The sequence below is a fragment of the Oryzias latipes genome, chromosome 9, assembly GCF_002234675.1.
Source record: "Oryzias latipes chromosome 9, ASM223467v1".
Lineage (NCBI taxonomy): Eukaryota > Metazoa > Chordata > Actinopteri > Beloniformes > Adrianichthyidae > Oryzias > Oryzias latipes.
Window position 1 is genome coordinate 31802690 of NC_019867.2, and position 25925 is coordinate 31828614.

Here is a 25925-nt window from a genome sequence, read left to right on the forward strand (position 1 = left end):
GCCTGTGTGAGTGTCAAAAAAACTTTGTTAGTAATTTGTTGTTAAGGGAGCTGGTAGATGACAACATCTGATTATTTCATCATCCGCTTCATGATTTTTGCCTCCAAACGCAAAATGATCCAGCCTGATATGTTTTAAACTCTGTAAAAGGATTTTAGTTCAAGTCTCATTAGTTGTCCCACACCTGAGGGTGTGAACTTTGTTCTCTGCATTTGAGCCTTCCTCTGGGGGAGTGGTGAGCTGCAGACATATCAGGTGCTTTATTCCTTTTTTCTGAGAGGCTCTAGTTGTGGTGGCAGGACCTTTCTGCAGCGGTTTCACCGCGTTTGCTTTGATGTTTGTGACCACAGGTCAGCGTGGACGTCTTCAAAGGGTTTCCCGACGAGGACAGCATCGTCAACTACACGCTGAACCAGGCGTACCAGGACAACGTCTCCGTGTTCGCCAGTGAGTGGCCTGCCCTGCAGTCAGCACCACCGTGTGCCGCCGAGGAACAAACCACAATGCCGTCAACAGAACATGCAGCGGCTGGACGGAAAACACGGAGTTTGATGAGAATCTTCTTTCTCCCGACAGGTGTGATTTTCCAGACCAATAAGGACGGCACCTTGCCCCCTCATGTTCTGTACAAAATAAGACAGAACTCAAGCTTCACAGAGAAGACCAATGAAATACGAAGAGCTTACTGGCGTCCAGGTCCCAACACGGGCGGAAAGTTCTACTTCCTCTACGGCTTTGTCTGGATCCAAGGTAAGCGGCTCAAATGCAAAGAGTTCTGGATGCTGTGTTCTCTGCATGCAAGCACCAATGGCCGACACATTCTATCATGAGCTGTTCTAATACAAACTGGTGTGTTTGCAGTTGTTTTTATCCTGTAGGATTTACACAATCTTTACACAATAGAGTGCATAAAAGAATTAAATAATTACAATCCTTTTCATCATAACCAATAAAGCCTTTAAAACAGGCTGAAGATCTTGTTTTTGAAAATAGTGTTTGGAGTCAAAGTGCATCTCATAATACATGACACTGATGACATCATCCACACAGTTCTGACCCGATTGGCTTCAGCAGACACGGCTTTGTCAGGCTGCCACCTGTCCTTCAGTGTCATACTATGATATTTGGGGCAATGAAAACCACTTTGGGAACTATTTAAACATCACCCAGAAACAATCCCCCCTTTGCACATCCTTAGACCGAATGAGGCGCCTCATCCGGTTTACATTGTGTAGTCAGGTCCGATACAAACATGCTGACCCGACCCAGATTCTGCTGTGTTGCTGAAGTGAGCCACGAGTAAGAAAAAAGTTAAAAGGAGGAGATTTTCCATTTTTTTCTTAAAACTTCCAAATACATGACCATTCATCCACCCAACAATCCATTCCCTAAACCTGCGTAATCCCTTTAGAGGTTGCTGGAGCCTATCCCAGATACCATTAGGTAAGGCGGGGTACTTCCTGGACAGTCAACCACACAGCCACGCAATTCCTCACAATTACATTCCCACTGAGAGACAATTTAGAGTCAACAATCAACGCATGAAACATGTTTTTAAACGTGGGAGGAAGCCAGAGTTTGAACAAGGAAAAGATGCAGACGCCACACAGAAAGAACCCATTTGGGATTCGAACCAGGACAAATAATGATGGATTTGCTTATTAGTTCTGAAGGTAACTGATATAAATTTGATAAAGGTCTGTCATAAATGGCATTGTATGCCTTTGTGTAGACTTTGTGGGACTGTGCCTCGTAGAAGTGGTGCGGAGCAGGGAAATCCACCTGTTTACTGAAAACAAAGGGCCTGCGGTGGGAGCTGACCATGGTGCTGATGCAATGTGAATTCTGCTGAGTGCTCTGAATGTCAAAGTGAAGCGATTCAATGATTTACGAGTTTCTTTGCATGGTTTATTTGTACGTCTTCTGTGGTTTTAATGTGGTTCATTAACGATAAATCTGTGCAAATTTCACATAAAGAAGCAAAACTTTTCTCACTTTTTCTACAAATATTTTTGTATGTATGACCACTTTACATCCGTGCAATATGCGCAAAATGTGCGTAGCGGCTGTGTGACACGGTCTTAAAGGAAATGAGGAAAACTGAACCTTAACAGCCTGCAGACTTAAATGAGTCAAAGCTTTAAGAAAGAAGGAATAATCTGTGCTCCAGTAATTAGGGTCATTCGTTTTTCCTAAAATAAAAAAGTCATTATAGAACATTAACAGGTAGGACTTCAGATAATTGTTATGGAAAACATTAGAGTCATTTTCAAGAATGCTGAGGTGGATTGTTGAAGACTTTCTGTCCTCCTGTGACATTCCTCTGCAGATATGATGGAGAGAGCGATCATCAACACGTTTGTTGGTCACGATGTGGTGGAGCCGGGTAACTACGTCCAGATGTTCCCATACCCGTGTTACACCAGAGATGAGTAAGTGCGATTATTGTTTTAAGGCTGCACAGCTTCCATTTTTTCTTTTGTTTAATAGAGTTTTATAAACAACAACAAGTGAATCCGATAGATTTAAGGCATTTCGATTCATTATTAGACCGACTTTCTGCATTTTATGTGCATTGAAGATTTTTAATACAAGATACAAAATGTCAAAGTGGAGATGTGAGGTCATCTGGGTTCTATGCTCCCTGTTGCCAACAGAAGTGAAGCCAGTTCAGGTTCTTTTAAGTCTAAACCTGGTTATGTGTCTATCGATTTTGTGATCATGTCAATAGATCTGATCTTCCCAAGCCATTATCATCTCCTTGCAGCGGCTTCCACGGGTTTGCTCCTGAATGAGAAAAGGGAACATGAGGATAAACTCATGCAGAAAGCATCCTGTCCTGGAACCTTTGATGGCTCCATGTTTTTAGTCCATGCACCTATTGTATGTCGGTACTTTTTCACTTGAAAAAAGCGTTTCTTGTGCATTTGAACTAAAACCTGAATACCTCCCTGAAATGTTCTTAAGTAAAGACTTCCTAAACAACACAAGGGATTTACGTCAGTCTTAAGTTCAAACCAAAGGTCCAGAGTCCTCAGGTTCGGTACAGATCCATCCGTCTGCAATAATAATAATAATAATAATAAGTCATCAGGCTGCAACATGGAGCAACATCATCACATGACCAAATCAGTGGCATCTTTTTTTACAGAGGCTTGGATGATTATTTCTGAAGTCTTAAACATTTTTCTGCCTTTTTCTACTCAAAACGGACAATACGACGGAGTATTGGGGAAACCGTAAAAATGAAACAATAAATAATATTATAAGACTAAATTCTTGAAATCATGAGAAAACAGTCATAGTTTTATGTGGAAAAACCCACGCTTTTTAGAAAATATGGTTTACGTGTCGACTAAACCAATCAATGCAGCCATTGATGGTGATGCCATAAGGCTTCCGTTTAGCATAGAAATCTATGCGCCGTGGTGCAACTATAGGATAAATCCATTATTTGAGGGTCACGATTCTTCTTCTGAGGAGACCCAGTGTCCTCCGTGTCCTCCTCACGGAGGTGAATTCTTTTCCTTGTCCTGATGCTGAACATGAACCAGGGCTGAATGGAGGCGTTTCCTCCCTTCTGGACTCTTCTCATATCTGTCTGCATCATGGTTTCACTACAACAGGATTTGGTTTTCTGCTCACAGTGATGATGTGGAAGACTGCGTTATTTCTTATCTAAATCTGCGTTCACGTTCCTCCAGCATGTGACATTACACTGCTCTCCATAGCTAAAGCGGAAAACTTTGTGCCGCTCATTCTGTTTCCACTTCCACTTACCTGTATGGCCCGTGTCACCAATCAGAAAGCGCCGTGGGTGGAACTATAATAGAGACACTAAGTGGCATCTGAGCCCTGACAACAAACAAAAAAACCTAAATAAATTGATTTCATATTGGCTCACAGGAATAATACACCGATATACATTAAAATACCTAAAGTTGGCCTGGTCTATTTTTCAGTTACCCCTAGTTAAAACAGTATGAAAGAAATGTAAGTAAAACAATGGCAGTAAAACTAAGAGAAATCCATGTCAGCACATCATGATGGTGTTGACTTTTGGACTAAAATCTCAATTTTGAAGTGGATTCTCTGCATTTTCAAACCATTTGAAGCAGTGAAATAACCTGAAAGCTGTTCTTGTTGGGAACCACCCACATTTGTGTTAACTGTAAAATGGGGGGGAACAACCCTTTCATGTTCCAAGGTCTTTGTGTGGGACTGAAGAAGCAGGAACAGCCTGAGGACTCCATGCATCTGCATTGGGACGATGTTTGCTCTCTGCCTGACACTTGTTGTGGTTGTCTCTGCAGTTTTCTGTTTGTGATTGAGCACATGATGCCTCTGTGCATGGTGATTTCCTGGGTCTACTCGGTCGCCATGATGATTCAGCACATCGTGGCTGAGAAGGAGCATCGGCTCAAAGAGGTAGGAGCATGCAGTGGTTATCGCCTCACCTTTTCCAGCTCTGCCTCCCTGCTGCTGTTTCTAGCCTTTGGGCCTGCTGTCCTTCTGTTAACCAGCTTCCTTTGGGGACTAAAGCAGCATTTTCTGGATTTTACTGGATCGTTTTTGGTTGCTTTTGACTTTTGTTCAATAGTAGGTGAGCTAACACTGTTCTTCTAACATTCTGATTGTTTTGGCCTCCTTTTGGGATGTTTGGTGTTCCTCAGTTTGAAACTGAGGTGGTCTCCAAAAACATTGAGCTTCATTGACTGTTCTAACTCGATTCAGTCCAGATCATTCCAATAAGGCTAGATTACCTTACAGTGACTGTATAGCAGCCGTCTAAATAACTGATCAACGATTGCCTCATGGAGGAGTTTTTGTTGAATTTCCTATGAGAACAAACTAAAGGCGACAATAAAGGTTAAACTTGATTTTAAAATTGAAGACACGTATCTGCTTTTTCAGGAACACACCTGATTATCAAGAACTATGAAATCCTTGAACCCACAATGAAGAACGGGCTGCTGTAAAGATCACAGCATGTAGTTCAGAGTGGAAACAGCTCCATGTATTCAATGCTTCTTTTCAGTGTGTTTTATTGTGAAAAGCTGATGGTCAGAGCAGAACTGCACATGGCCTGAAGTTTCATTTCTTTGGGCTGTTGTAGAGTAATATGTATGACTGCTGGGTCTACAGCTGCATGTCATCTACATAGATGCGATGCTGCCGCCGGATAACAGAAGTGGAAGTGATACCATAATTATAGCAGCTGTTACAGTTGGGTTTGCAAGACCTCATCACTTTAACCAAATTTGGTTAGAACTATTGGACAAATAATCCTTTTTGTTGTAAAATTACCTAAATTTACAGACATGTAATGAAAATCCTGTGGTATTTGTTAGATTTTGTTTTCTTCTGAACTATAAACGACTGAAGAAAAAGGCGCTGCTTTAAGCAGAAACCCGTTAGGAGTCACGTGGGACTGACCTCCATGCTTCTTCCCAGGTGATGAAGATGATGGGTCTGAATAATGCAGTCCACTGGGTGGCCTGGTTCATCACCGGCTTCGTCCAGCTGTCCATCTCTGTCACTGCTCTGACAGCCATCCTGAAGTACGGCCGGGTGTTGCTCCACAGCGACCCTTTGATCATATGGCTCTTTCTGACCATCTATGCCGTGGCCACCATCATGTTCTGGTGAGAGCTCCATACAGAAGCATCCTTGTTCCATGTTTGTATCAGCGTCTGGAGACAGAGAAACAAAAAGATTTTCCCGGTTTGCAGAGACTCTAGAACCCAAAAAGGTCACTTTGTACGGTAGGAGGTAAAGACCCAATCAAATGGAGCCAACCTCACTATCTGGATAACTGCTTTTGTCCTGCCCTGTGGCCCTTGCAGGCTTCAGAGCTTCTTCCTTTTTCTGTTGGATAATAAAGCATTTTTTTAAATTGTAGCTATATATATATATTTTTTTGGATGAACTTGTGCTCCTCTAAAGATCCGTGTCTCTCCTGAAGGTATGACTATAAGGTGTGTCTTCACATTTCACGGTTTTTCCTTCTTCCTCAGCTTCTTGGTGTCGGTGATCTACTCCAAAGCGAAGCTGGCTTCCGCCTGTGGAGGAATCATCTACTTCCTCAGTTATGTGCCCTACATGTACGTGGCCATTAGAGAAGAGGTAGCCCACGATAAGATCACTGCATTCGAGAAGTGCATCGCTGTAAGCATTGCCTCTTTTGACTCTGAAACTGCTGTGAGGTCTGCTGTGCTGTGGTTTGGAGGGTGAGTTTGTTCAGCCCCCCCCATCTCTCTCTCCAGTCACTGATGTCCACCACTGCCTTTGGTCTCGGTTCCAAGTATTTCGCGCTGTACGAGGTGGCTGGTGTTGGTATCCAGTGGCGGACCATCAGTCAATCCCCAGTGGAAGGTGATGACTTCAATCTTGGACTGTCAATGATGATGCTGATCATCGACGCTGCAGTGTACGGTGTGCTTACCTGGTACATCGAGGCCGTTCATCCAGGTGAGACATCTCAGCTCCAAACTCTTCTCTGCTTCAAGGACATCTTCTGTAGAGTCTCGTTTCTCTGCTGCAGGCATGTACGGGCTCCCTCGTCCATGGTACTTCCCCCTTCAGAGGTCCTACTGGTCAGGTAGTGGACGTGTGGAGACGTGGGAGTGGCCATGGTGTGGGGGTGGAGCTACCAGGCTTAGTGTGATGGAGGAGGATCAGGCGTGTGCCATGGACCAGCGCAGGTCAGGTACGGATGCACAGACTGATTGAAGCTTGGTGGACTGCTTAGCTGGGACCGCACAAAGACAGATGATCCCGATGAGGATGAAGAAGAAGTGTCACCACCTGCCTTTGCTATCCAGCGTCTTTAAAGCTGCTGTTTGGACAAAAACCTTTCATTTTCACTGGTTACATATTTACGAGCCAATCAGTACAGTGTCAATGATCCTAACACTAGTAGCTTATTGAGTCATTATCAAGTCATGACAATCAGTCTGAATAAATGAACTAGCATAATCAAAACACAGTCATTACCAACAAAATACGTATTCTGACTAATGTGCAGTGTTATTTCTATACGTCTCTGCGGGTCTTAAATTGACCGGTTTGAGTTAGTTCATCATTTATCGTGGTTTTACTGTTGTTTCTGCTGCTGCTATAAACAATCCCTAAGTCAACCGCTCAAGTTAAACCCGTTAAAGACCCACTCTGATCCAAAGGCTGTTTTTAACCTGTTCTTTTGTCAAGCGAAAATAAATATAATTATAGGCGCGTAATGATTTGTTTTAACGATTCGATTCATATCATAATTTGTGGTTAAGGATTGGATTGGATCTGATTCTCTGACCTAAAATGGATCTAGGTCATCTTTATGATACATGGCCTGTCCGTCCTGGGGGAGGAGCCCTCCTTCATGTGGTCACCCCTGAGCTTTCTTCGTTTTTTACGGAATCCGTTTTTTTTAAGGAATTTTTCCTGACCGCGAAGGGGGAGATGTCTAGTTTAGTTTAGTCTGTTTAGTTAAACTTTAGTATTATCCTATTGAATTCTATGCATTTATCATCCTTTACCGGTACGAAGCCCATTGAGACGACTGTTGTTGTGAATTTGGGCTATACAAATAAAATTGAATTGAATTGAATTCCAGCAGTGAGACTCGGACAGAAATTCCTGCTACTGAACAGTTTTCCAGATTCTTGGATTTCTTCCAGATCATCAAGTTAAATGAAATCTGTGTCCAAACCAACAAGTAAACTAGAATGAATGTCAAATCCATTCACATGTTAGTTTCCTAAAGTTCACCACTGTTGTTTTTCCACATATATTAGACTAGACTGAGTGACCCCTCCCCGTTAGCATCCCAAGAAGTACCAAGAAGCCAAAATCCCACAGACTTCTATAGAGGAACAAGCAGCTGTTACTCTGACATCTGATACCTTTTTTTAACATTTTCTCGATAATTCTCCATTTTTTCCCCACAATCTCGTTTTCTTTACTGCTGGTTATTTAAATTATAAACTGACCAATCAGATGCCTCAATTAAAGTATGTGGTGCCCGCTGGCCCCCTCCTCGAAACATTTGAAAACATTTCACTGACAAATTCTCCCGAGTCGAGTTTCAGTGAAAGGCGTGCGGTCTTCCAACAAGCCTACTTCTAGCTGGTGACAGTGGTTACCATAGAAACACTGACTCAGACCGACTTGGACCAATCACTGCTGAATAACCTTGTCTGGCTCTAACATGGTGGCATCCATGTCATGGAAAAATAGTGACAGGACTGGCTTCATTTAATTGGAGCCAGAAGTAACCCGTTTTCTAAGGATGATGTTTGTGACAGACTGGCAGAAGCGGCTGTGCTAAAGTGACAAGTGGTGGTTGTTTGGAGTTAAAGGCTTTGATTTTCACACAATCCAACATGTTCTCAATATCAAACTCCATCAAATCTGATCTTTGTGCTTGTTTAACTGCAGAGGAAATGCGTGGGATAGAAGAAGAGCCGAGCCACCTGCCTCTGGTCGTTTGCATCGACAAACTGACCAAAGTCTACAAGAACGGCAGCAAACTGGCCCTCAACAAACTCAGCCTGAACCTCCATGAAAACCAGGTGGTCTCCTTCCTGGGACACAACGGCGCTGGAAAGACCACCACCATGTAAGTGGGGGTTGTCCATATGTAAGCTTTTGAAATTCTGCTTTTAAAATTTAACAGCAAATGCTGGAGTTCATCAGAAAATCCTTTGAAAACAGAGTTTCTGATGTAACTGAAATCCAAAGCAATCAGCTGTGGTGCTACGAATGACAGACGCTCAGTTCTTGGAGTGGGTGATCTCAAAGACCAAGAACAACAGCACATGTACACTCAATGTTGGTTACCATACCAACCAAAAGTAGATCCAACCTGATGTTGTCTGGATGTTTCACCAAAACCTCTTTTGTGTTTGAAAGGTCCATCCTGACAGGCTTGTTTCCTCCCACCTCTGGCTCTGCTACCATATATGGGCATGACATCCGCACTGAGATGGAGCGCATTCGCCAGAACCTGGGCATGTGTCCACAGCACAACGTTCTGTTTGACAAGCTGAGCGTGGAGGAACACCTGTGGTTCTACTCCAGACTCAAGGGCATGGCGGAAGAGGACATCCGCAAGGAGATGGACAAGTGCGTGTCGGCCTGCTGCCTTCAGGCTTGTTTGATTGATTTTCAGGAAACGTGGGTGGTTTGTACCTTCATGATATCAGGGTGAATCTGTCACTCACCAGTTGGAGCCAAACCTCAAACCTCAAAATGCCAAATGCTGCAGGTCCTTAAAAGACCACTGGGGTCTTGTGGCAGAAGAGAGAAAGTTGTCCCTTAACCCCACATTAAAGGCCGATTTTACACGAACAATACTGCTGTAATGCAGTAGCATAAATGAAGTAAAAACCTTTTTGGTTCTTACTCACCTTCTGTCACATTGATCTGCTTGAACTGAGGGTCATCAATGATATCATGAAATACCGTTTTTTATGGATGATTGCTTTTCTGGTGGTTAACCTTAAACAGCACTTGTAGTTGTTAGAGGAAAAGTACATTTACAGAATTTTTGTTCTGTTGCTTTAAATAGATCCATGCCTGCAGATCTGTGCACATAGATCCATGTCTGTAGATCTGTGCACATAGATCCATGTCTGTAGATCTGTGTATATAGATCCATGTCTGTAGATCTGTGCACATAGATCCATGCCTGTAGATCTGTGCATATAGATCCATGCCTGTAGATCTGTGCATATAGATCCATGCCTGTAGAATTCGCACATAGAGCCATGCCTGTAGATCTGTGCATATAGATCTATGCCCGTAGATCTGTGCACATAGAGCCATTCCTGTAGATCTGCGCACATAGATCAATTCCTTTAGTTGTTTGCACATAGATCCATTCCTGTAGATCTGCGCACATAGATCCATGCAGGTAGATGTGCGCATAGAGCTATGCCAATAGATCTGTGCACATAGATCCATGCTTGTAGATCTGTGCACATAGATCCATTCCTGTAGATCTGCGCACATAGATCCATGCAGGTAGATGTGCGCATAGAACTATGCCAATAGATCTGTGCACATAGATCCATGCTTGTAGATCTGTGCACATAGATCCATTCCTGTAGATCTGCGCACATAGATCCATGCAGGTAGATGTGCGCATAGAGCTATGCCAATAGATCTGTGCACATAGATCCATCCGTGTGTAATCGTGGATCAGTTTTGTCCACTGTTTTGTGAGTTTTGCCTCTACATTTTAGAACAATTGTGAAGATCCTCCTCAATGCTGTCAAAGCCAAAAGGTCCCAGACTGAAACAGGATGACGGTCCTGCTGTTTTATATAAATCCACAAATAGCTCAGTTGTCTGGGTGCTAGTGCACTTTTAGTAGTCTTGATTAATATTCAGTTTTACCTGCTACTCAGCAAAACCTGTTTTTCCTTCTAATGTGGTAAAAAAAAAAACCTGAAGAGCTCAAATGTTTATCTGCTGAACAGTAGACAAAACAGACGTGTGTGTCTGCAGGATGATCGCTGACCTGGAGTTGTCAAACAAGCGGCACAGCCTGGTGCAGACGTTGTCGGGTGGGATGAAGAGGAAGCTCTCTGTGGCCATAGCCTTTGTCGGAGGCTCCAGGGCCGTCATCCTGGATGAGCCCACAGCCGGGGTGGACCCTTACGCTCGCAGAGCCATCTGGGACCTCATCCTGAAGTACAAGCAAGGTGAGTGATGCTGCTGAGCCAGAGGACATCATTCTCATCACAGCTCTGGTGTACACAGCAGAGTGACATGCTACTGACCTTAAAGAACCTTTATGTGGCCACTAAAGGGAAGAAAACTATCCTTTCAGATTAATTATGCTTCTACAAACACTTTCAGTCTAATATTATGGAAAACAAAAAGAAAATTCTTATAAAATTTCACATCATTTGCCTTAAATACACAAGGTTTTGTTGATCAGATAAAATAAGAAAATACTAATGTGTTTAAACCAGGGGTTCTCAAAGTGTTTGTAGGGGAGGGCCAAATTAGGAAGTCGACATCAGACTGGGGGCCAATTTTGGTGAAAAACGATGGATGAACAGAATAAGTTGTTTTTAGTAACTTCAATGACCAAGTGTCATTTGTAGAGTTAACCAGATGTTTTCCAGAGGTTGCTGTCCAGATCTTCTACTCGTTTAGTATTTGTATCATTTGACAGACTTTCTTCTGCTCTGGACAAACAATGTCAGCTACTTTCTGCATTTATTCATAAGGGTTTGCTACACCGGGCTAATTCCAAAGACACATCGTAGCTACCAGCTTCAGTCACAGCTTCACTGGATTCAGAGCATAAGTCAGAGATTTGTGCTACTGACTCAGTCTGAAGGCTGTGTGTGATTATTGTGTTGTTTATATGCAATTCATTAGTGATTTGTGTGTCAATTATGGAGTATGAACGTGATCTGTGCGCCATATACGTGATATGAAAGTTATACATCGGTGGTTCATGCATGAAACGTCTGTTAGACAAACGTTGTGGAACGACACAGCATCTCACAACAATCACACTCAGATTTACGTAATAATTGTGTACAACCAGCTTAAAGCTGAATTCACGTAAAGACCCGACGGCCAAAACCCTCGACGGACATCTGAGCACATCGGCGAACCACGAACGCAGGAAACGCTTATGAATGCCGCAGATCAGGCATGGATCACAGAAGACCGACATGGAGCTTGGCTGTGTGACACGGCCTTCACTGGTTTCTGCATCACAACTGTCGACAGAACTGCTGGTTCCTCCTGCTGCAGGCGGATCAGAAGGAGATAACGCTGTTTGGAATTCATCTCAGAACTCTGTCGCTTGCTGAGATTTTTCAGACTCCGTCCATCTGATTGGCAGATGTATTTATTTACAGATGCAGATTCTGTTCTTTTTTCCCCCGTTGTATTTGTAGGCAGAACAATTCTGCTGTCCACCCACCACATGGATGAGGCTGACCTTCTGGGAGATCGCATCGCCATCATCTCCCACGGAAAACTCAAGTGCTGCGGCTCGCCTCTGTTCCTCAGGAGCACCTATGGAGACGGATACAAGCTGACACTGGTCAAAAAGCAGCCAGAAGGCCGAGGTGTGCAATCCCACAAAGTGCTATGGCGCATCACTGTTAAAAAGAGCTTCTTTTTTTTATGTCTGTGTGTTTCATTAGTTCTTTTTGCACATTTTAGGCGCACACACATAGCCTGTGAAGTCATATTAGCACATAATGGATGAATCATTTAGTCTTTGCAATGTCACAAAATGTTTCCACATTTCAACAATAACCGTAAACACGGCCAAAGTGTTATTAGCAGGAACATTTGTGTAACTTTTTGTTATTAAGGTCAGCTTTTGTGCCAGCTGATGCCTCTTGTTTTGCCTTTCTGCAGGCCAAAGCAGCCAGCTGCTGACTCCTCCCACCCAGTCACCATCCTCCGCCCAGTCACCGTGCTCCGAGACTCGAGTCACCAAGTTCATCCAGCAGTTTGTGGCCTCCTGCCTGCTGGTGTCTGACTCCAACACAGAGCTGTCCTACGTCCTGCCCTCTGAGGCCGTGAAGAAGGGCTGCTTCGAGAGGCTGTTCCAGGTACGCAGGCAGAAACGCACGCCAAGGAGGGGCAACCTTTGTGGTAGTCTCTACAGGAAAGTGTGTGGATCAACGTCAGACTTATGTCTTAACCCAGCTCATTTTATTGGGTGTAACTCTATTGATCTTTTTTTTTACTCCAGAATAACCTTTAAAATGACAAAAAAAACAACATTTACTGTTTGAAAGTGTCTGAGAAGAGAAATAACAACCTTTGAGTTGAAAAACACATGAAACAACAGAACTGGGCTTTCAGTCTGATGAAGAAGTGACAGAAAGAAAGAACAAACTGGGGTCCCCCCCCAGGAATAATCAACAGGAAGCAGACAGAAGGGTTTGATGGTTGAACTTTTCCTGCTGGTGTTTGTTTGTTTGTAGGCTTTAGAGCAGAACCTGACCAGTTTAGCTTTGACCAGCTTCGGGGTGATGGACACCACCCTGGAGGAAGTCTTCCTCAAAGTGTCTGAGGAGGACCAGTCTCTGGAAAACAGCGATGCTGGTACGTTCCTGCCTGTCCTCAGACCTCAGTGCCTCCTTTAAAGTTGATCAGCTCTCCCCAAATGTTTCTGGGCAGACATGAAGGGATCCCCAGGGGGCAGTTCTGTGGGGAAGTCGTCTGTGGGCTCGGGAGCCCAGGAGGGGCCGCAGGTGGAGATGGAGCCCCCACAGCCAGAGATGGAGCTGAACAATCTGTTACTGTGCTCCAAACTGAGCCAGAGCCAGTCCTCCCTGAAGTCCTCCTCCTCTGTGGGCTCTGTGAGGGGCGATGAAGGAGGGCTGTATGCAGACTTCTATGGAGACTACTGTCCGCTCTTCGACACCGCTCAGGAGTCTGACTCCGCCAGTCTAAGAGGTAAGGGGGGGAAGGCATCGCTGGGATGGTCCTAACTGCTTTTATTCCAAAGGAAAAGACTAAGTAAAATAGCAGAGAAACAAAATTGAGGGCCGTGTCACACAGCCGCTGTGTAGATATAACAAGAATGAAAACTGATGTGCAAAAAGTGAGAAAAGTTGTGGTCTTAACTTGAAATTTTCATCACGAATAAATCACGTTAAAAGCACAGGAGCATAAATAAACCATGGAAAGAAAAACATAAACCTGCACTTTAATGAATTTCTTCACTTTGACATGGAGAGCACTGAGCAGAAATCACACTGTGTCAGAAATCACACTGTGTCAGCACCATGGTCAGCTCCTGCCCTCGCGGTGCTTTGTTTGAATGAAACCGTCAGGTTCCCCTGGTCAGGACCAGTTCTACATCAGCTGCTTGACGCCAGCTGAGGAAGGCCGCTGGGGTGGGGTGAGCTGCAACTGGCGAGATGTGCAGAAGGGCCTGGCACATGTCCAGTGTCAGGTCCCCTGAACCCCTGTGGGAGTGGGAGCACTCACTTGGTATAGACCGCTGGGGGGGTGAAAGATCGTTCGATTTATAGACCTGACACACAACACCCCAATCGTGCATGAACCCTGCGTTATTGTGTGCTGTTTATCTGCAATTCATAAGTGATCCGTGCATCAATTTATGTCATTTTAATGTGATTTGTGCGCAAATACACAATATAAAAGTTCTACATGGGTGGTTCATGCATGAAAAGTCTGTTAGACATACTTGGAACGGTGGTGGAAAGCCAAACATTTGCATATGCATCTCGCAAAAATCACGCACAAATGCTTAAAATGTACATAATAATTGCGTATAAACTAGGTAAAATATGCATAAACTGCATAATACTCAACCGAACAACACTGTTGAACAGCTCAGAACCAAATGGACGTAAAAACCCGTCAACGGACATCTGTGCACATCAACCAATGACGAACAAAAGAAACACTTCTGAATGACATACATAACGAATGGATCACAAAAGACAGAAATTTCAAACGTAGAAAATGTGCAAAATGCATCTAGTGGCCGTGTGACACGGCCTTAAGGTAGAAAAAAGGGGAATTGAGGGTCTATGGCCTCAATTAGACCTCTTCACAAAAGGCTGCAGGTCCTATGTCATTATGGTTTTCACTATTTAGCCTGTCAATCATTTCTTTTCTCCTCCAGTAGATGAAGAGAACCCCCCAACCCCTGAAACAGTCCTGCAGGGACAGGGCAGCTTCAAGCTGGATGGCTGGTGGCTGAAGCTGAGTCAGTTTCATGGCCTCCTCATCAAGAGGTTTCACTGCGCAAAGAGGAACACAAAGGGCCTTTTCTCCCAGATCCTGCTGCCTGCCTTTTTTGTGTGTGTGGCCATGACCGTGGCTCTGTCTGTACCGGAGATAGGTGAGTTTTGTTTGTGCCATCAACTCCTGAAAGGACAGTGAAGCTTCAGTTTAACAGCTGTGAAAATAAACATCTCTGTTTCTCTCGTTTTATTTTCATTTCAGGTGATCTGCCCCCCCTGATTTTGTCTCCATCTCAGTATCATAATTACACCCAACCCAGAGGCAACTTTATCCCCTACGCCAATGAGGAGAGACCCCAGTACAGGTGACGTGACCGCCAGCAGTTCCACGTTAAGGGCGTGTCCCATTTTTCACGTTTCGATCTGTCCTGATTCATGTGTGATCTACGTCCTTCATACGTGTTTTTATGCGTTCCTCATTGGTCGGTGTGCGCAGGTGACCGCCGAGGGTTTCAGCCAACGGGTCTTTACGTGAAATCTTTGGTCGGTTGAGAATTACTCAGTTTACGCGTATCTTACGTAGTTTATATGCAATTATTTTCTAAAACGTACACAATTGTACATGATTTTTGTGAGACGCAAACACATATGTGTGTCTTTGCACGACCGTTCCACGTTTGTCTAACAGACTTTCACGCATGACCCACCGATGTGTAACTTATGTATCACGTACACGGCGCACAGATCACGTTATAATTACATCATTGATGCATGAATCACTAATGAACTGAAGATAAACATCACAATAATCACACAGTTCATGTTCTACGTTGGTTTACGTGTTCTCTATGTGGTTTTCCTACTTCTTCCGTGTTTTTAATGTGGTTCATTCCTGATACATCTGTGAAAATTCTACGTAAAGACCACAACTTTTCTCACTTTTTCCTCGTAGATTCACGTCTGACCAGTTTATATCCGTGCAGTATGCACAAAATGTATGTAGTGTCTTTGTGACATGGGCGTTAAAGGCTCTCTCTGTTTTACTTTAGTATCGTTGTTTTCTCTTAACATCCATGCTGGCTGACTGTAAATATCACCATGACGTCTGTCAGTCATCATTGGTTAAAGGAGTAGAGCCCCTTTTACTCCTCTGCAAAGCTCCACGTTAGGCTGTGTAGGGCGGGGTGGAGGTGAGGGGTTGTATCTTCCCTGGGGAGGCCTCATGTCTCTGTGCTTGGCATGCAGTGATTGCATGGAGGGAGAAGAGGCTCAGAGGGCAGCAGGCTCTTTTCAGGAGGAGCTGTGATGTCCTGAGGCTTTTCCACGTGCTTGAGACTTAACCCATCAGTGTTTCCAGTCTGGTGACAGACCAATGTTAGTCATCAGGTGTGAGGCTTCCACTGTGAAGGCCTTCAGTCCAGTCACTGAACCACGGGGGGGGGGGGGGGGGGGGGGGGGGGGGGGGGGGGGCTCAGATGTTTTCTTAAACGTGATGATAGTGACAGAAAGGTGGGCCGACGCTGACATGTCTGTCTGTCTCTTCTCAGGAACAAGTTGTCGCCTGACGCTAGCACGCAGAAGATCATCAACACCCTCCGCCTACCCTCTGGGGTGGGGGCTACATGTGTCTTAAAGACCCCCTTCAACAGCACACTGGACCAGCTTGCCCAGACGCTGAACCCCAGTGCCAACAACTCCAAGACCCTGGCTGCGCAGTACTTTGACTCCATGTGTCTGGATTCCTTCACTCAGGGGGTTCCCCTCTCCAACTTTGTCCCCCCTCCACCTTCACCGGCCCCTTCAGATGACCCAGACCCTCGTTTCGTGGACGGGCTTTGGAACTTCACACTCCCCCCTCCAACAGTCCGTGGTAAGATGCCAAAAGAGTCTGTTTTTTCCCACAGACGTGTGGAAGTAGTGTTCCAGATGTGGCCAACAGTCCATCTGTATGGACACCTTTTAGAGGGAAGAGAACCTGAAACCTCCCTGCATAAAAGGGAAGTCTAACATTTCCAGCTGAAATGAATAGAAGTTCTGATGATGTTTCTGACATCTTCACACATTGGTGTCCCCTTTTGACCCTGTGTGGGTTTGTCCGCAGAAGGACCCTCCTGTGTCTTGGTCAGTTCTTTTGTCCTGTGTGCCGCCTGATGCTTCATGTTCTGATTTCCCTCCGCTGTCATCCGTGTCTCACATCCTGACGATTGGCAGCCTGTCAGCATCTCCTCTGAGCTGCAGAACAGTGAGCCGTCAGCTGGCAGAGGAGCTGAAGAATCACAAACAATTCTGTCCCAGCATGAAGAAGCAGTTCCTGCCATCCCATCCCAACTAACTAAATCTAAAAACTCCTCAAGACAAGCAAACTTTCACTGCTGACGGTCTGTCTCTGGTGAGGTTAGCCCCTCGTCACAAACCCATCATATGGGATGTTTACGTCCTGCTGGTGGACAATGTCCCCACCATGGGAGGAACCCAGCAAACCACAGGCCGCGTGTTGTAAAGGGAGCGTGTGTTTGCATTCAGCCGGGTTAATGGAGGACAGAGTTTTCGTTCCTGTTCGGCAGTAAAATAAATGATGGCTGCTCGTTCGTGGCTCCTCCACCCTCTGATGCCATGAAAAATGTTGTTGGTGTTTCTAACATCTTCTGATGATGGGGGACACACTTAAGGAAAATTGTCTCCATGAAGCCCACCTGACGGGCTTGCTGGTGGTGGCATGCTGCTGACTCCGTGCCGGTGGGCGGGGCTTCACTGGTTCGTGTGGTTGTTTTTTTTCCTGCTGACAAAAGTCAGAGCCAGTTTCATTCTCTTTCATGTTTTTTTTTAGAGCCGGTCACATCTCCCCCCACCCTGCCCCTGTCCATCCACGAGCCGGTGCGCTGCACCTGCTCAATGCAGGGCACGGGCTTCTCCTGCCCCAGTGGCGTGGGAGGACGCCCACCCCTCGTGAAAGTGGTAACGGGTGACATCCTGGTGGACATCACTGGCCGCAATGTCTCTGAGTACCTGCTGTTCACCTCGGACCGGCTCCGCCTGCACAGGTGAGACATTGGACACATATTTGGCTGTGTGTTGTTTGATTGTGTCCTGACAAGTGCAAGACAGCGTTTGTGTTGTGCAGATTATACAAGCAACACAATGACCGAGGGTTCAAGGCTCCTCTTTGTCGTACAGTAAAGGAAATGTGTCTGCAGTTTATTATCAGGAAGGCAACAACTTCAGAGCAGCTTTAAAGTATCAAAACGTATCCGTTACATAATGTAGATTCTCAGAACAAATGCAGAACTTGAAGACCACAATTACTGCTTCATGTTGTCTTATATTGTCTTAGAGATATGACATAGATATGACATTTATAGAAAACAATAGAGTAGAAATGCAAAAGTCAGCAGCTGCTCTGCCTCAAACAGATATGGGGGGCTGACGGTGGGAAACATCCAGAAGTCGGTTCCTGCCTCTTTTGGGAGAAAGATCCCTCCGATGGTTCGTAAGATTGCAGTGCGCAGATCCGCTCAGGTAAGACACGCCCAAAATTTCAATCTACATCCACGGCACAGCTCTTGGCTTCAAGGCACCCCCTACTGTCCAGGCTCTGTACAACAACAAAGGCTACCACAGCATGCCGACGTACCTCAATGTCCTCAACAACGCCATCCTGCGAGCTAACCTGCCCCCCTCCAAGGGGAACCCCGCTGCCTATGGTACATAGCTGCCCTTTCCTTAAAGAAAACTATCTTCTTCGGGTTTCATGTTATGAACTTTGGTTTGCATCAACTGCACAACCAAGACGGGCTTTTTGTGTTCACAGGCATCACACTGACCAACCACCCGATGAACCGGACCAGCGCCAGCCTCTCTTTAGACTACTTGTAAGTTTGTGAGGTATTTGTGGTTGACTTCACTGCTTTCTGGGTTCTAAAAGTTGACAGATGGGCCGAACCAGGACTGGGAGTGTGTTTAGGTATTCCACCTCATAAGAGAAGAATATGACAAGGATATTCTCCTTTTAGGGACAATTGAACCAATCAACTGATGTCCCCCTGGAAAAACACAAACTTAGAGAAATGCTGCGTTCATGTGGTGTTGGGAGGATTGGAAAAATGACTGTTCGACTTAAAAAACGCGCTTTTGCCCACCCCTGGTCTAGCATTGACCGCTTAGGTTTCTTAGATACCCCTGACACATACTGAGGGACTTCTGACACCCCCACCCCACTCCCAATTTTCAGTCCTACGTGTTTTCCTTTTTGAAGCTTTCACCATCATATCTGCAGGTTCTAAAGGGGCTGAGTTCATAAATTAGCTTTTTCTGCTCTATGTCAGCGGAGGGCATGATGTGGTCGGTGTCCCACTGTACCACAGCATCAATACTCCAAGACTTTTATAACTGGTTCCACTCATCTGGACTGCAGTTTGCCCCACCCACTTCAACACTGTTCCCAAAAGGGCAATTTAGATGGACAGAGCAGTAAGGTCCAGTGTACAGTTGTGCTCCCTCCCCAACAAACACACACACAGTTGTTGAGGACAGACACTAGAGCAATAGCTTTAAACTGAGCTTTAGGGACGATTTTTTACATGGACGTTGAAGGGAAGAAGTCTGCCTCTTGTGATCTCTCGAGGAACGTCAACATTTGCTATGCCTAGGTTTGTTCAGGAATGGAAAATGGGGGCTTGGTTTTGACCAAAAGCAACCTTCTTTCAGTCCAAATACTCTTTTAACTGGCAGAGCTGTGGAGCACTCTAGGTTTTCATATGGACTGAGTTGGTTTGTGCTTCTGTGTCTCCAGGCTCCAGGGCACCGACGTGGTCATCGCCATCTTCATCATTGTGGCCATGTCTTTTGTTCCAGCCAGCTTTGTGGTTTTCCTGGTGGCAGAGAAGTCCACGAAGGCCAAACACCTTCAGTTTGTTAGCGGCTGTGACCCTGTCATTTATTGGCTGGCCAACTATATTTGGGACATGGTGAGGAGGATGTACTGAAGCCTCGAGGACCTCTGTGCTGGTCCTGTTGCCATAAACACGTCTGCCTTTTGTCCTCAGCTCAACTATCTGGTTCCTGCCACGTGCTGCATCATCATTCTGTTCGTCTTCGACCTGCCGGCTTACACCTCCCCAACCAATTTTCCTGCTGTGCTCTCCCTCTTCCTGCTGTATGGGTGAGACTTTTGCAGAAACACTTGTGACATGACGTCGAGGTGAGATGTAGGATCAGATCAGGAACACAGCTCAACGCAAACACAAACTTTCTCCTCCAGGTGGTCCATCACCCCCATCATGTACCCAGCATCCTTCTGGTTTGAAGTTCCCAGTACAGCCTATGTGTTCCTGATAGTCATCAACCTCTTCATCGGCATCACTGCAACCGTGGCCACCTTCCTCCTGCAGTTATTTGAACACGACAAGGTCTTTGACTCTTCATTGTGCCCTGAAAACTCAACTAAATCCTACAAATAGACAGTCTTCTGAAGATCAATTCAGTGACAGTGTTGATGTAAAGTCACTCCGTCTTCAGACGGTTTGATCTCCCATTTATTTACCATGACTATCTTCTGCAGGATCTTAAAAAAGTCAACAGCTACCTTAAGTCCTGTTTCCTCATCTTCCCCAACTACAACCTGGGCCATGGCCTGATGGAGATGGCTTACAACGAGTACATCAACGAGTACTACGCAAAGATAGGTATCGCCACACGCAGACACCGAGAACCCATTACTGCCAGCATGAGTACAGCTTTCTCACACCGGGCATGTCTGGTGTGTTCAAGAATGTGCTGAACGTGGGATTTTGAGCCTGCTTTTAGTGTATGGTGTTGACTTTGGACGGTCGCTGACTGATTCTACCGTATGTCCTCACAGTTTGGTGTGAGAGGCTGCGGTGCAAATCTCATGAAACTTGTGAAAACATTTTCTTTCTCAGCTCTTTTCCGATGCATGAAAGACTTGGTGTCATAGAATTCTAGCCAGACACAGACCGCAATGATTCATTTCTCCTCCATGATCAGTTTTCAAACTGTTGGCACTTCTGTGTCTTGGAAAGGACGCTATCCATACGGCACTACCAAGTCCGAGTCCATGACAGGTCAAAGTTCAACTTGTTTTCTAGTTAGAGCCCGCAGAGGGACTTAAGAACATGAAAAGCGACTCATAAACCCAACAGTTTGGAACGTGAAACCTAAAAGGTGCATACGCACATGTTTACATAGACTCTTCATTAGAAGCGGTCCGTTGAACATTTCTGAGCCCGGTGTGAACGTAGCTTTAGTCCAGAACCCTGCAGAGCTTTGTGACCCCAATGTGTGATCAGGACTAGACATGAAGACAGCTGAATCCGGTTCCTTTAAACCCCAAAATCAGGTTAAGATGTTTAATCTAAAGCTAGAAAAGGACCTGCTTGACTGAACATCAAGCGACCACTTTTAATGAAAAGTCACAGTGAACATGCAGATACCGTAAGCGCGTTTCAGCTTCCCTGTTAAAAGCTCTCACAGGCACACATTGTTATGGAATTTTTTAAGTCAGTTTAGCCTCCTTTTTAGTAAAAGATATGAATAATTGCAGTTTGTGCCCGACTGGATTTACACGACACCAAGTCTTTCATATATCAGAATAGAGGTGTGAAAGAGATTCATGAGATTTGCACCGCTTTGAGCCTTCGCAGTACAAGTGCTAGTATCGGGTAGCCACAGTCCAGTGCGAACACCACATGCTAAAAGTGCTTTCAAAATGGCCTGTTTAGCGTGTTCTTGAACGCACTTCACATGTGTACGCAGCGTGAAAGAGCAGAACAACTGCACATCGTCTTACAAAGTCCCCCTCTGACTGGTTTTGAAAATGTGTTTCAGGACAGTTTGATAAAATGAAATCTCCGTTTGAGTGGGACATCGTGACTCGGGGACTTGTTGCCATGACGATCGAAGGCTTTGTTGGGTTCCTCATCACCATCCTCTGCCAGTACAACTTCCTCAGGAAACCTCCGTCAGTAAAATCTTATTTGTGCATGAATGTTTCCTCATTAGTGTTAGCAGGTAAACAGAGTGAAAGCTGTGGAGAAAAAAGCCTCATCGGCTTCAGGCTTTCATCAGATGTCCACATGTGTTTGGTTTATGTTCAGGACTGAAGACTTTCTTCCTGCAATTCATAATTCTTTTGTTTCCCCCCCAAGTTCCAGACCAAAGCTCCTGGAAAATCCACACATATAATTGTAGAGCTGACAGGTTGAGGCATTCATCTGTGCTTTCTGAAGCAGCGCCATGTTTTTGCATCAGAGGATCCATCATCATCATCTCTGCTTTTCTCTGGCTAAAGCTGAAAGCCGAGCAAAGCTAGCTGAAACGTAACTCTGCACATGAATCCAGGCGAGTCCCTGTGAGCTGCCAGCCCATAGACGATGATGACGTGGACGTGGCCTGCGAAAGACAGCGAGTGCTGCGAGGGGACGCCGACAGTGACATGCTGAAGATTGAAAACATGACTAAGGTACCGCTCGCACAAATGGGTCTCTAGCCCCTCCCCTTTGACTGGCTTGAAAAGAAGATGCCACCGTGTCTCTGTCAGGTGTACAAATCCAGGAAGATGGGCCGCATCCAGGCGGTGGACCGGCTCTGTCTCGGGGTCCGCCCAGGAGAGTGCTTCGGGCTGCTGGGAGTGAACGGAGCAGGAAAGACCACCACCTTCAAGATGCTGACAGGAGACGAGTGCACCACTGGAGGGGAGGCTTTTATCAACGGACACAGGTGGGTGTCTTATTCTGATTCCCACATAGGACAGCAGCAGCGCACAGACGCTGGCTGACCGCCTTACACAGCGGTCCACAGAAGCCGACAGCTTTCTCCAGTGCTATAGGTTCATTCTGAGCATCCTTCATCAGTCTGATGGCTCTTCACCCATCATCATTTTTAAGACGCTGCCTGATGCTGTTGAACTTTCTGTAAAGAGGCTCTGCTGTGTTCGTTTACATTGTGTTTTTCCAAAAGTTATGCAAAAACCTATTGGATAAAACCAGAATGCTAAAAAACGTGCACAAATAATAAAAATATTCAAGGAGAACCTTATATGACATGAGCACCATGAAAGAGGAGAAAACCAAACGCCACATTCATTCACACACGCTCACCAGAAGCGTCAATGCAGAATAATTTACAATGATTGTGGACTTTGGTTTTAAATCATTTCAAATGATGTGTGTGTGTGTGTGGGGGGGGCTGCCTGGGACAGGTGGAGGGGCCACTATCGGTATGGGACCTTGGAGGTTTAATGGGGCCGGGGGCTGCACTCTCTGTCCCCCCATGCCTCCCTGCTCTCTGGCTTTGGGGGCCCCCATGGCGGTCCTGCTGGTCCTGGCATGGCTGGTCCTCTGCATGTTAACGTGAATATTTTTTGAGCCAACAGGTGTGTTGATAACATTTGAGTGTGTGTGTGTGTGGACAGGCCCCGCCCTTATAGACCTGCATTACATCTGAACCTCACCGTAATGATAAACATCCAGTAGCTTGTTGCTTTATGCTTCTTCATGGTTTTACCCCCCCTTCCTATGATCACCCTCCTTGCCCCCCCCCCCCCCCCCCCCCCCCCCAAAGTCCCTCTCTCTTCTTCCCTCCTTTCCTTTTCCGTCCGGTCCAACACAAAAAAAATGTTCAAAAATGATTAAAATGAAAAAAGTTTGTCCTGGATTCCAAAAGGGGTTTATTCAGACATACCTCTGGTTTGTCAGAAGATTAATAACCCCTCTTGTAAAAGTAAAATATGTCCAACACAAGAGGCCCTCAGCTCTCATCTGTCTGCCCAGCTGTTGGACAGGACAAGTTAAAAAAAAAGTGTGTAAACAGGCTGTTTGCAACTGGGTTTGTAAATGTTTGGCTGTTTTACAGCAATTGATCTCATAATTCTGATCCCTAAAGGCTGCAAACGTCTCCACGAGCTAAAATCCCGCAGAACATGTTTTGAGGAAAAACAGTTTTCTGAGTCCAAAGGGATGAAGTGCAGAAGTTTGAGCCGTATTGAAAACAGCAGCTGCAGAAAGAGGAAGCATGTGAAACCATAAAAGACTGCAAAATAGGGTTTGTAGTTGTTTCATCTGCAGATTTTCTAACGGACACAGTATTTCTGTCCCAAACATGTTGGGACAGATGCAGATGGAATCCACGTTCATTCATTCATTTTCTATTCTGTTTTAGTCCTGTTGGGGTCACAGGGCTGCCGGAGCCTATCTTGGCCACTTGCGAGCGAAGGTGGGGGAATCCACGTTTAATCAGAGCAAATCCAAATCCATGAAACATAAATGGGACCTCACAGGAACCAGTTCTGACCGCTCTTCAGCTAATGTTCTCAGTGTGGCCCATTGAAAGCAGCACCGGCATCCGCGATGTGACGGTTTTCACGGCCGGAGCTGCAGCGCGGCTGACAGAGGGTCTCTTGTGTGTGCGCAGCATCCTGAAGGACCTCCTGCGTGTGCAGCAGAGCATCGGCTACTGCCCGCAGTTTGACGCCCTTTTCGATGACATGACTGCCAGGGAGCATCTGCAGCTCTACACCCGGCTCCGCGGCGTTCCCTGGAAGGACCAGGCCAAGGTTGGTTTCATCCTCACACTCGCTGATGGCGTGCACCTGAAGGTTTGACGCGCAGGGAGGAGGCATCTCCTTCAGGGAGAGCTGCTGTCACAGGTGCTGTGCCTGCCCTTTCACAGGTCTACCTTCATGTCCCACAAACTTCAAACGTAGATGCCCTCCACAAACACTCAGACATCTGCTATAGAAGCTGCAGAGCTGCTTAGATTACAGCTTTCACACATTTCTGATAAGAATCTGTCATAAAAACACACTGATGACCCGACAACACACGTCCATATTGATTTCACAACACAAGCAGCAGCTTTTCCACCTGTTTGTTGTTGCTGTCATCAGCTGACTCCCCCCCCCCCCCCCCCCCCCCCATAGGTGGTGGAGTGGGCGTTAGAAAAGCTGGAGCTGTCCAAGTACGCAGATAGACCCGCCGGCACGTACAGCGGAGGGAACAAGCGTAAACTTTCCACGGCTATTGCTCTGATCGGATTCCCGCCGCTCATCTTCCTGGTAAGAAGAAACCGAGACGGATTTTTTTCAACTTAGACATTTAGCATGTTTTTATTTCTCTCTCTCTCTTTACCTTTGGTCCTCAGTTTACAGTTTTGCTTTCGTTGCTAAGCCTAGTTTTTTGTGGGGGCGGGGCTTTGAGCCCATTGGCTACATGATTGACATCGGGTAAAAGGGGTTAAGGCAGGGGTCGGGAACCTATGGCTCGCGAGCCATATATGGCTCTTTTGATGGTCACATGTGGCTCGCAGACAAATCTTTAATTATAGTTTTTTTTTTTATTAGACCAGTCCTTCTCGGGCGCGATGCGATGCCAGAGGCGCGCAGTAGTAGCGGTGCTTGGAGAGAAAAATCTGCGCCAGCGCTATCAGTTACTATTATCTATTATTTCACAGAGTTTGTACCAGCTGGAAACCTGTGAATTGCCGTGCCTAAAACTGCGCGCTCCCGTCTCTGAGAACGAGCGCGCAGATGCGGGGACGGGATGTGTGAGGGAGAAAGCAGAGGGTGGGGCTGAGGTGTTGTGGGGACAGGCAGCAGGTGAATCGCGCAGGGATTGTAAATACGTAAAACCCACTGCCTGTCACTCACTGCAGCGTGTGGGTGTGTGTTTGGCTCCCCGTCTGCATGTGAGCAGTCTTTGTCACATCTACAGAACATTCAGACATACGATGACGTTTAAAGTCTCAACGCCTGAACGAAGCAGAAACTCACCACGTATCAACCAGACTAGACAATCAGCAGAACTACCACGAGAAATACTCATCATTTATTAGAAACAGAATAACAATGTTATTAAAAAGAATCCACAGACTTACTGTACTTTAAAAATGTTGAAATTACATCAAATACACACATTCATTTGTATATTTAGTTTTAAACAAATTGTCGCGGACTGAGTTGGATGGCTGTTGGGCCGCGTTAAAAGTTCTGGAGTTCATTGAACGCGTCAAGCAGAGATCTGATTGGCTCTCAGTTCTGTCGCTCAGCCTGTTGTTAGGGTGTTTGGACCAATGGGGTTCAGCTATGGGCCGAATAAGGGAAATGGGAGGGGCTGCAGCGGTAGCAGGGGAATATAAAGTTGGGAGAAGCGCTCTCGTCTCGGCGGGAGAGATTGAGGAGTTGCTGAATTAATTGAACGGCGTTTGTCG

At 45.7% G+C, this 25925-nt stretch overlaps 1 protein-coding gene across 3 annotated transcripts in view; it reads left to right on the forward strand.

Annotated features, from left to right (window-relative positions):
* The window catches only part of abca2 (ATP binding cassette subfamily A member 2), a 110138-nt gene that overhangs the window by 77971 nt on the left and 6242 nt on the right, over window positions 1-25925 (forward strand). For 2 of the 3 annotated variants that reach the window (XM_023958878.1, XM_023958877.1), the window contains 31 exons: window positions 351-447; window positions 577-750; window positions 2330-2432; window positions 4314-4428; window positions 5455-5645; window positions 6018-6168; window positions 6267-6471; window positions 6545-6709; window positions 8434-8614; window positions 8908-9120; window positions 10507-10703; window positions 11922-12095; window positions 12394-12590; window positions 12969-13089; window positions 13165-13443; window positions 14648-14863; window positions 14968-15070; window positions 16253-16575; window positions 17533-17746; window positions 18116-18221; window positions 18295-18406; window positions 18514-18574; window positions 19495-19669; window positions 19748-19863; window positions 19963-20110; window positions 20263-20386; window positions 21549-21681; window positions 22062-22182; window positions 22261-22439; window positions 24132-24273; window positions 24640-24774. In XM_023958878.1, the coding sequence (XP_023814646.1) occupies window positions 351-447; window positions 577-750; window positions 2330-2432; window positions 4314-4428; window positions 5455-5645; window positions 6018-6168; window positions 6267-6471; window positions 6545-6709; window positions 8434-8614; window positions 8908-9120; window positions 10507-10703; window positions 11922-12095; window positions 12394-12590; window positions 12969-13089; window positions 13165-13443; window positions 14648-14863; window positions 14968-15070; window positions 16253-16575; window positions 17533-17746; window positions 18116-18221; window positions 18295-18406; window positions 18514-18574; window positions 19495-19669; window positions 19748-19863; window positions 19963-20110; window positions 20263-20386; window positions 21549-21681; window positions 22062-22182; window positions 22261-22439; window positions 24132-24273; window positions 24640-24774 (4971 nt within the window). Of the gene's footprint in view, window positions 1-350; window positions 448-576; window positions 751-2329; window positions 2433-4313; window positions 4429-5454; window positions 5646-6017; window positions 6169-6266; window positions 6472-6544; window positions 6710-8433; window positions 8615-8907; window positions 9121-10506; window positions 10704-11921; window positions 12096-12393; window positions 12591-12968; window positions 13090-13164; window positions 13444-14644; window positions 14864-14967; window positions 15071-16252; window positions 16576-17532; window positions 17747-18115; window positions 18222-18294; window positions 18407-18513; window positions 18575-19494; window positions 19670-19747; window positions 19864-19962; window positions 20111-20262; window positions 20387-21548; window positions 21682-22061; window positions 22183-22260; window positions 22440-24131; window positions 24274-24639; window positions 24775-25925 lie in introns of all 3 variants that reach the window. The other variant, XM_023958876.1, reaches the window with a different exon arrangement.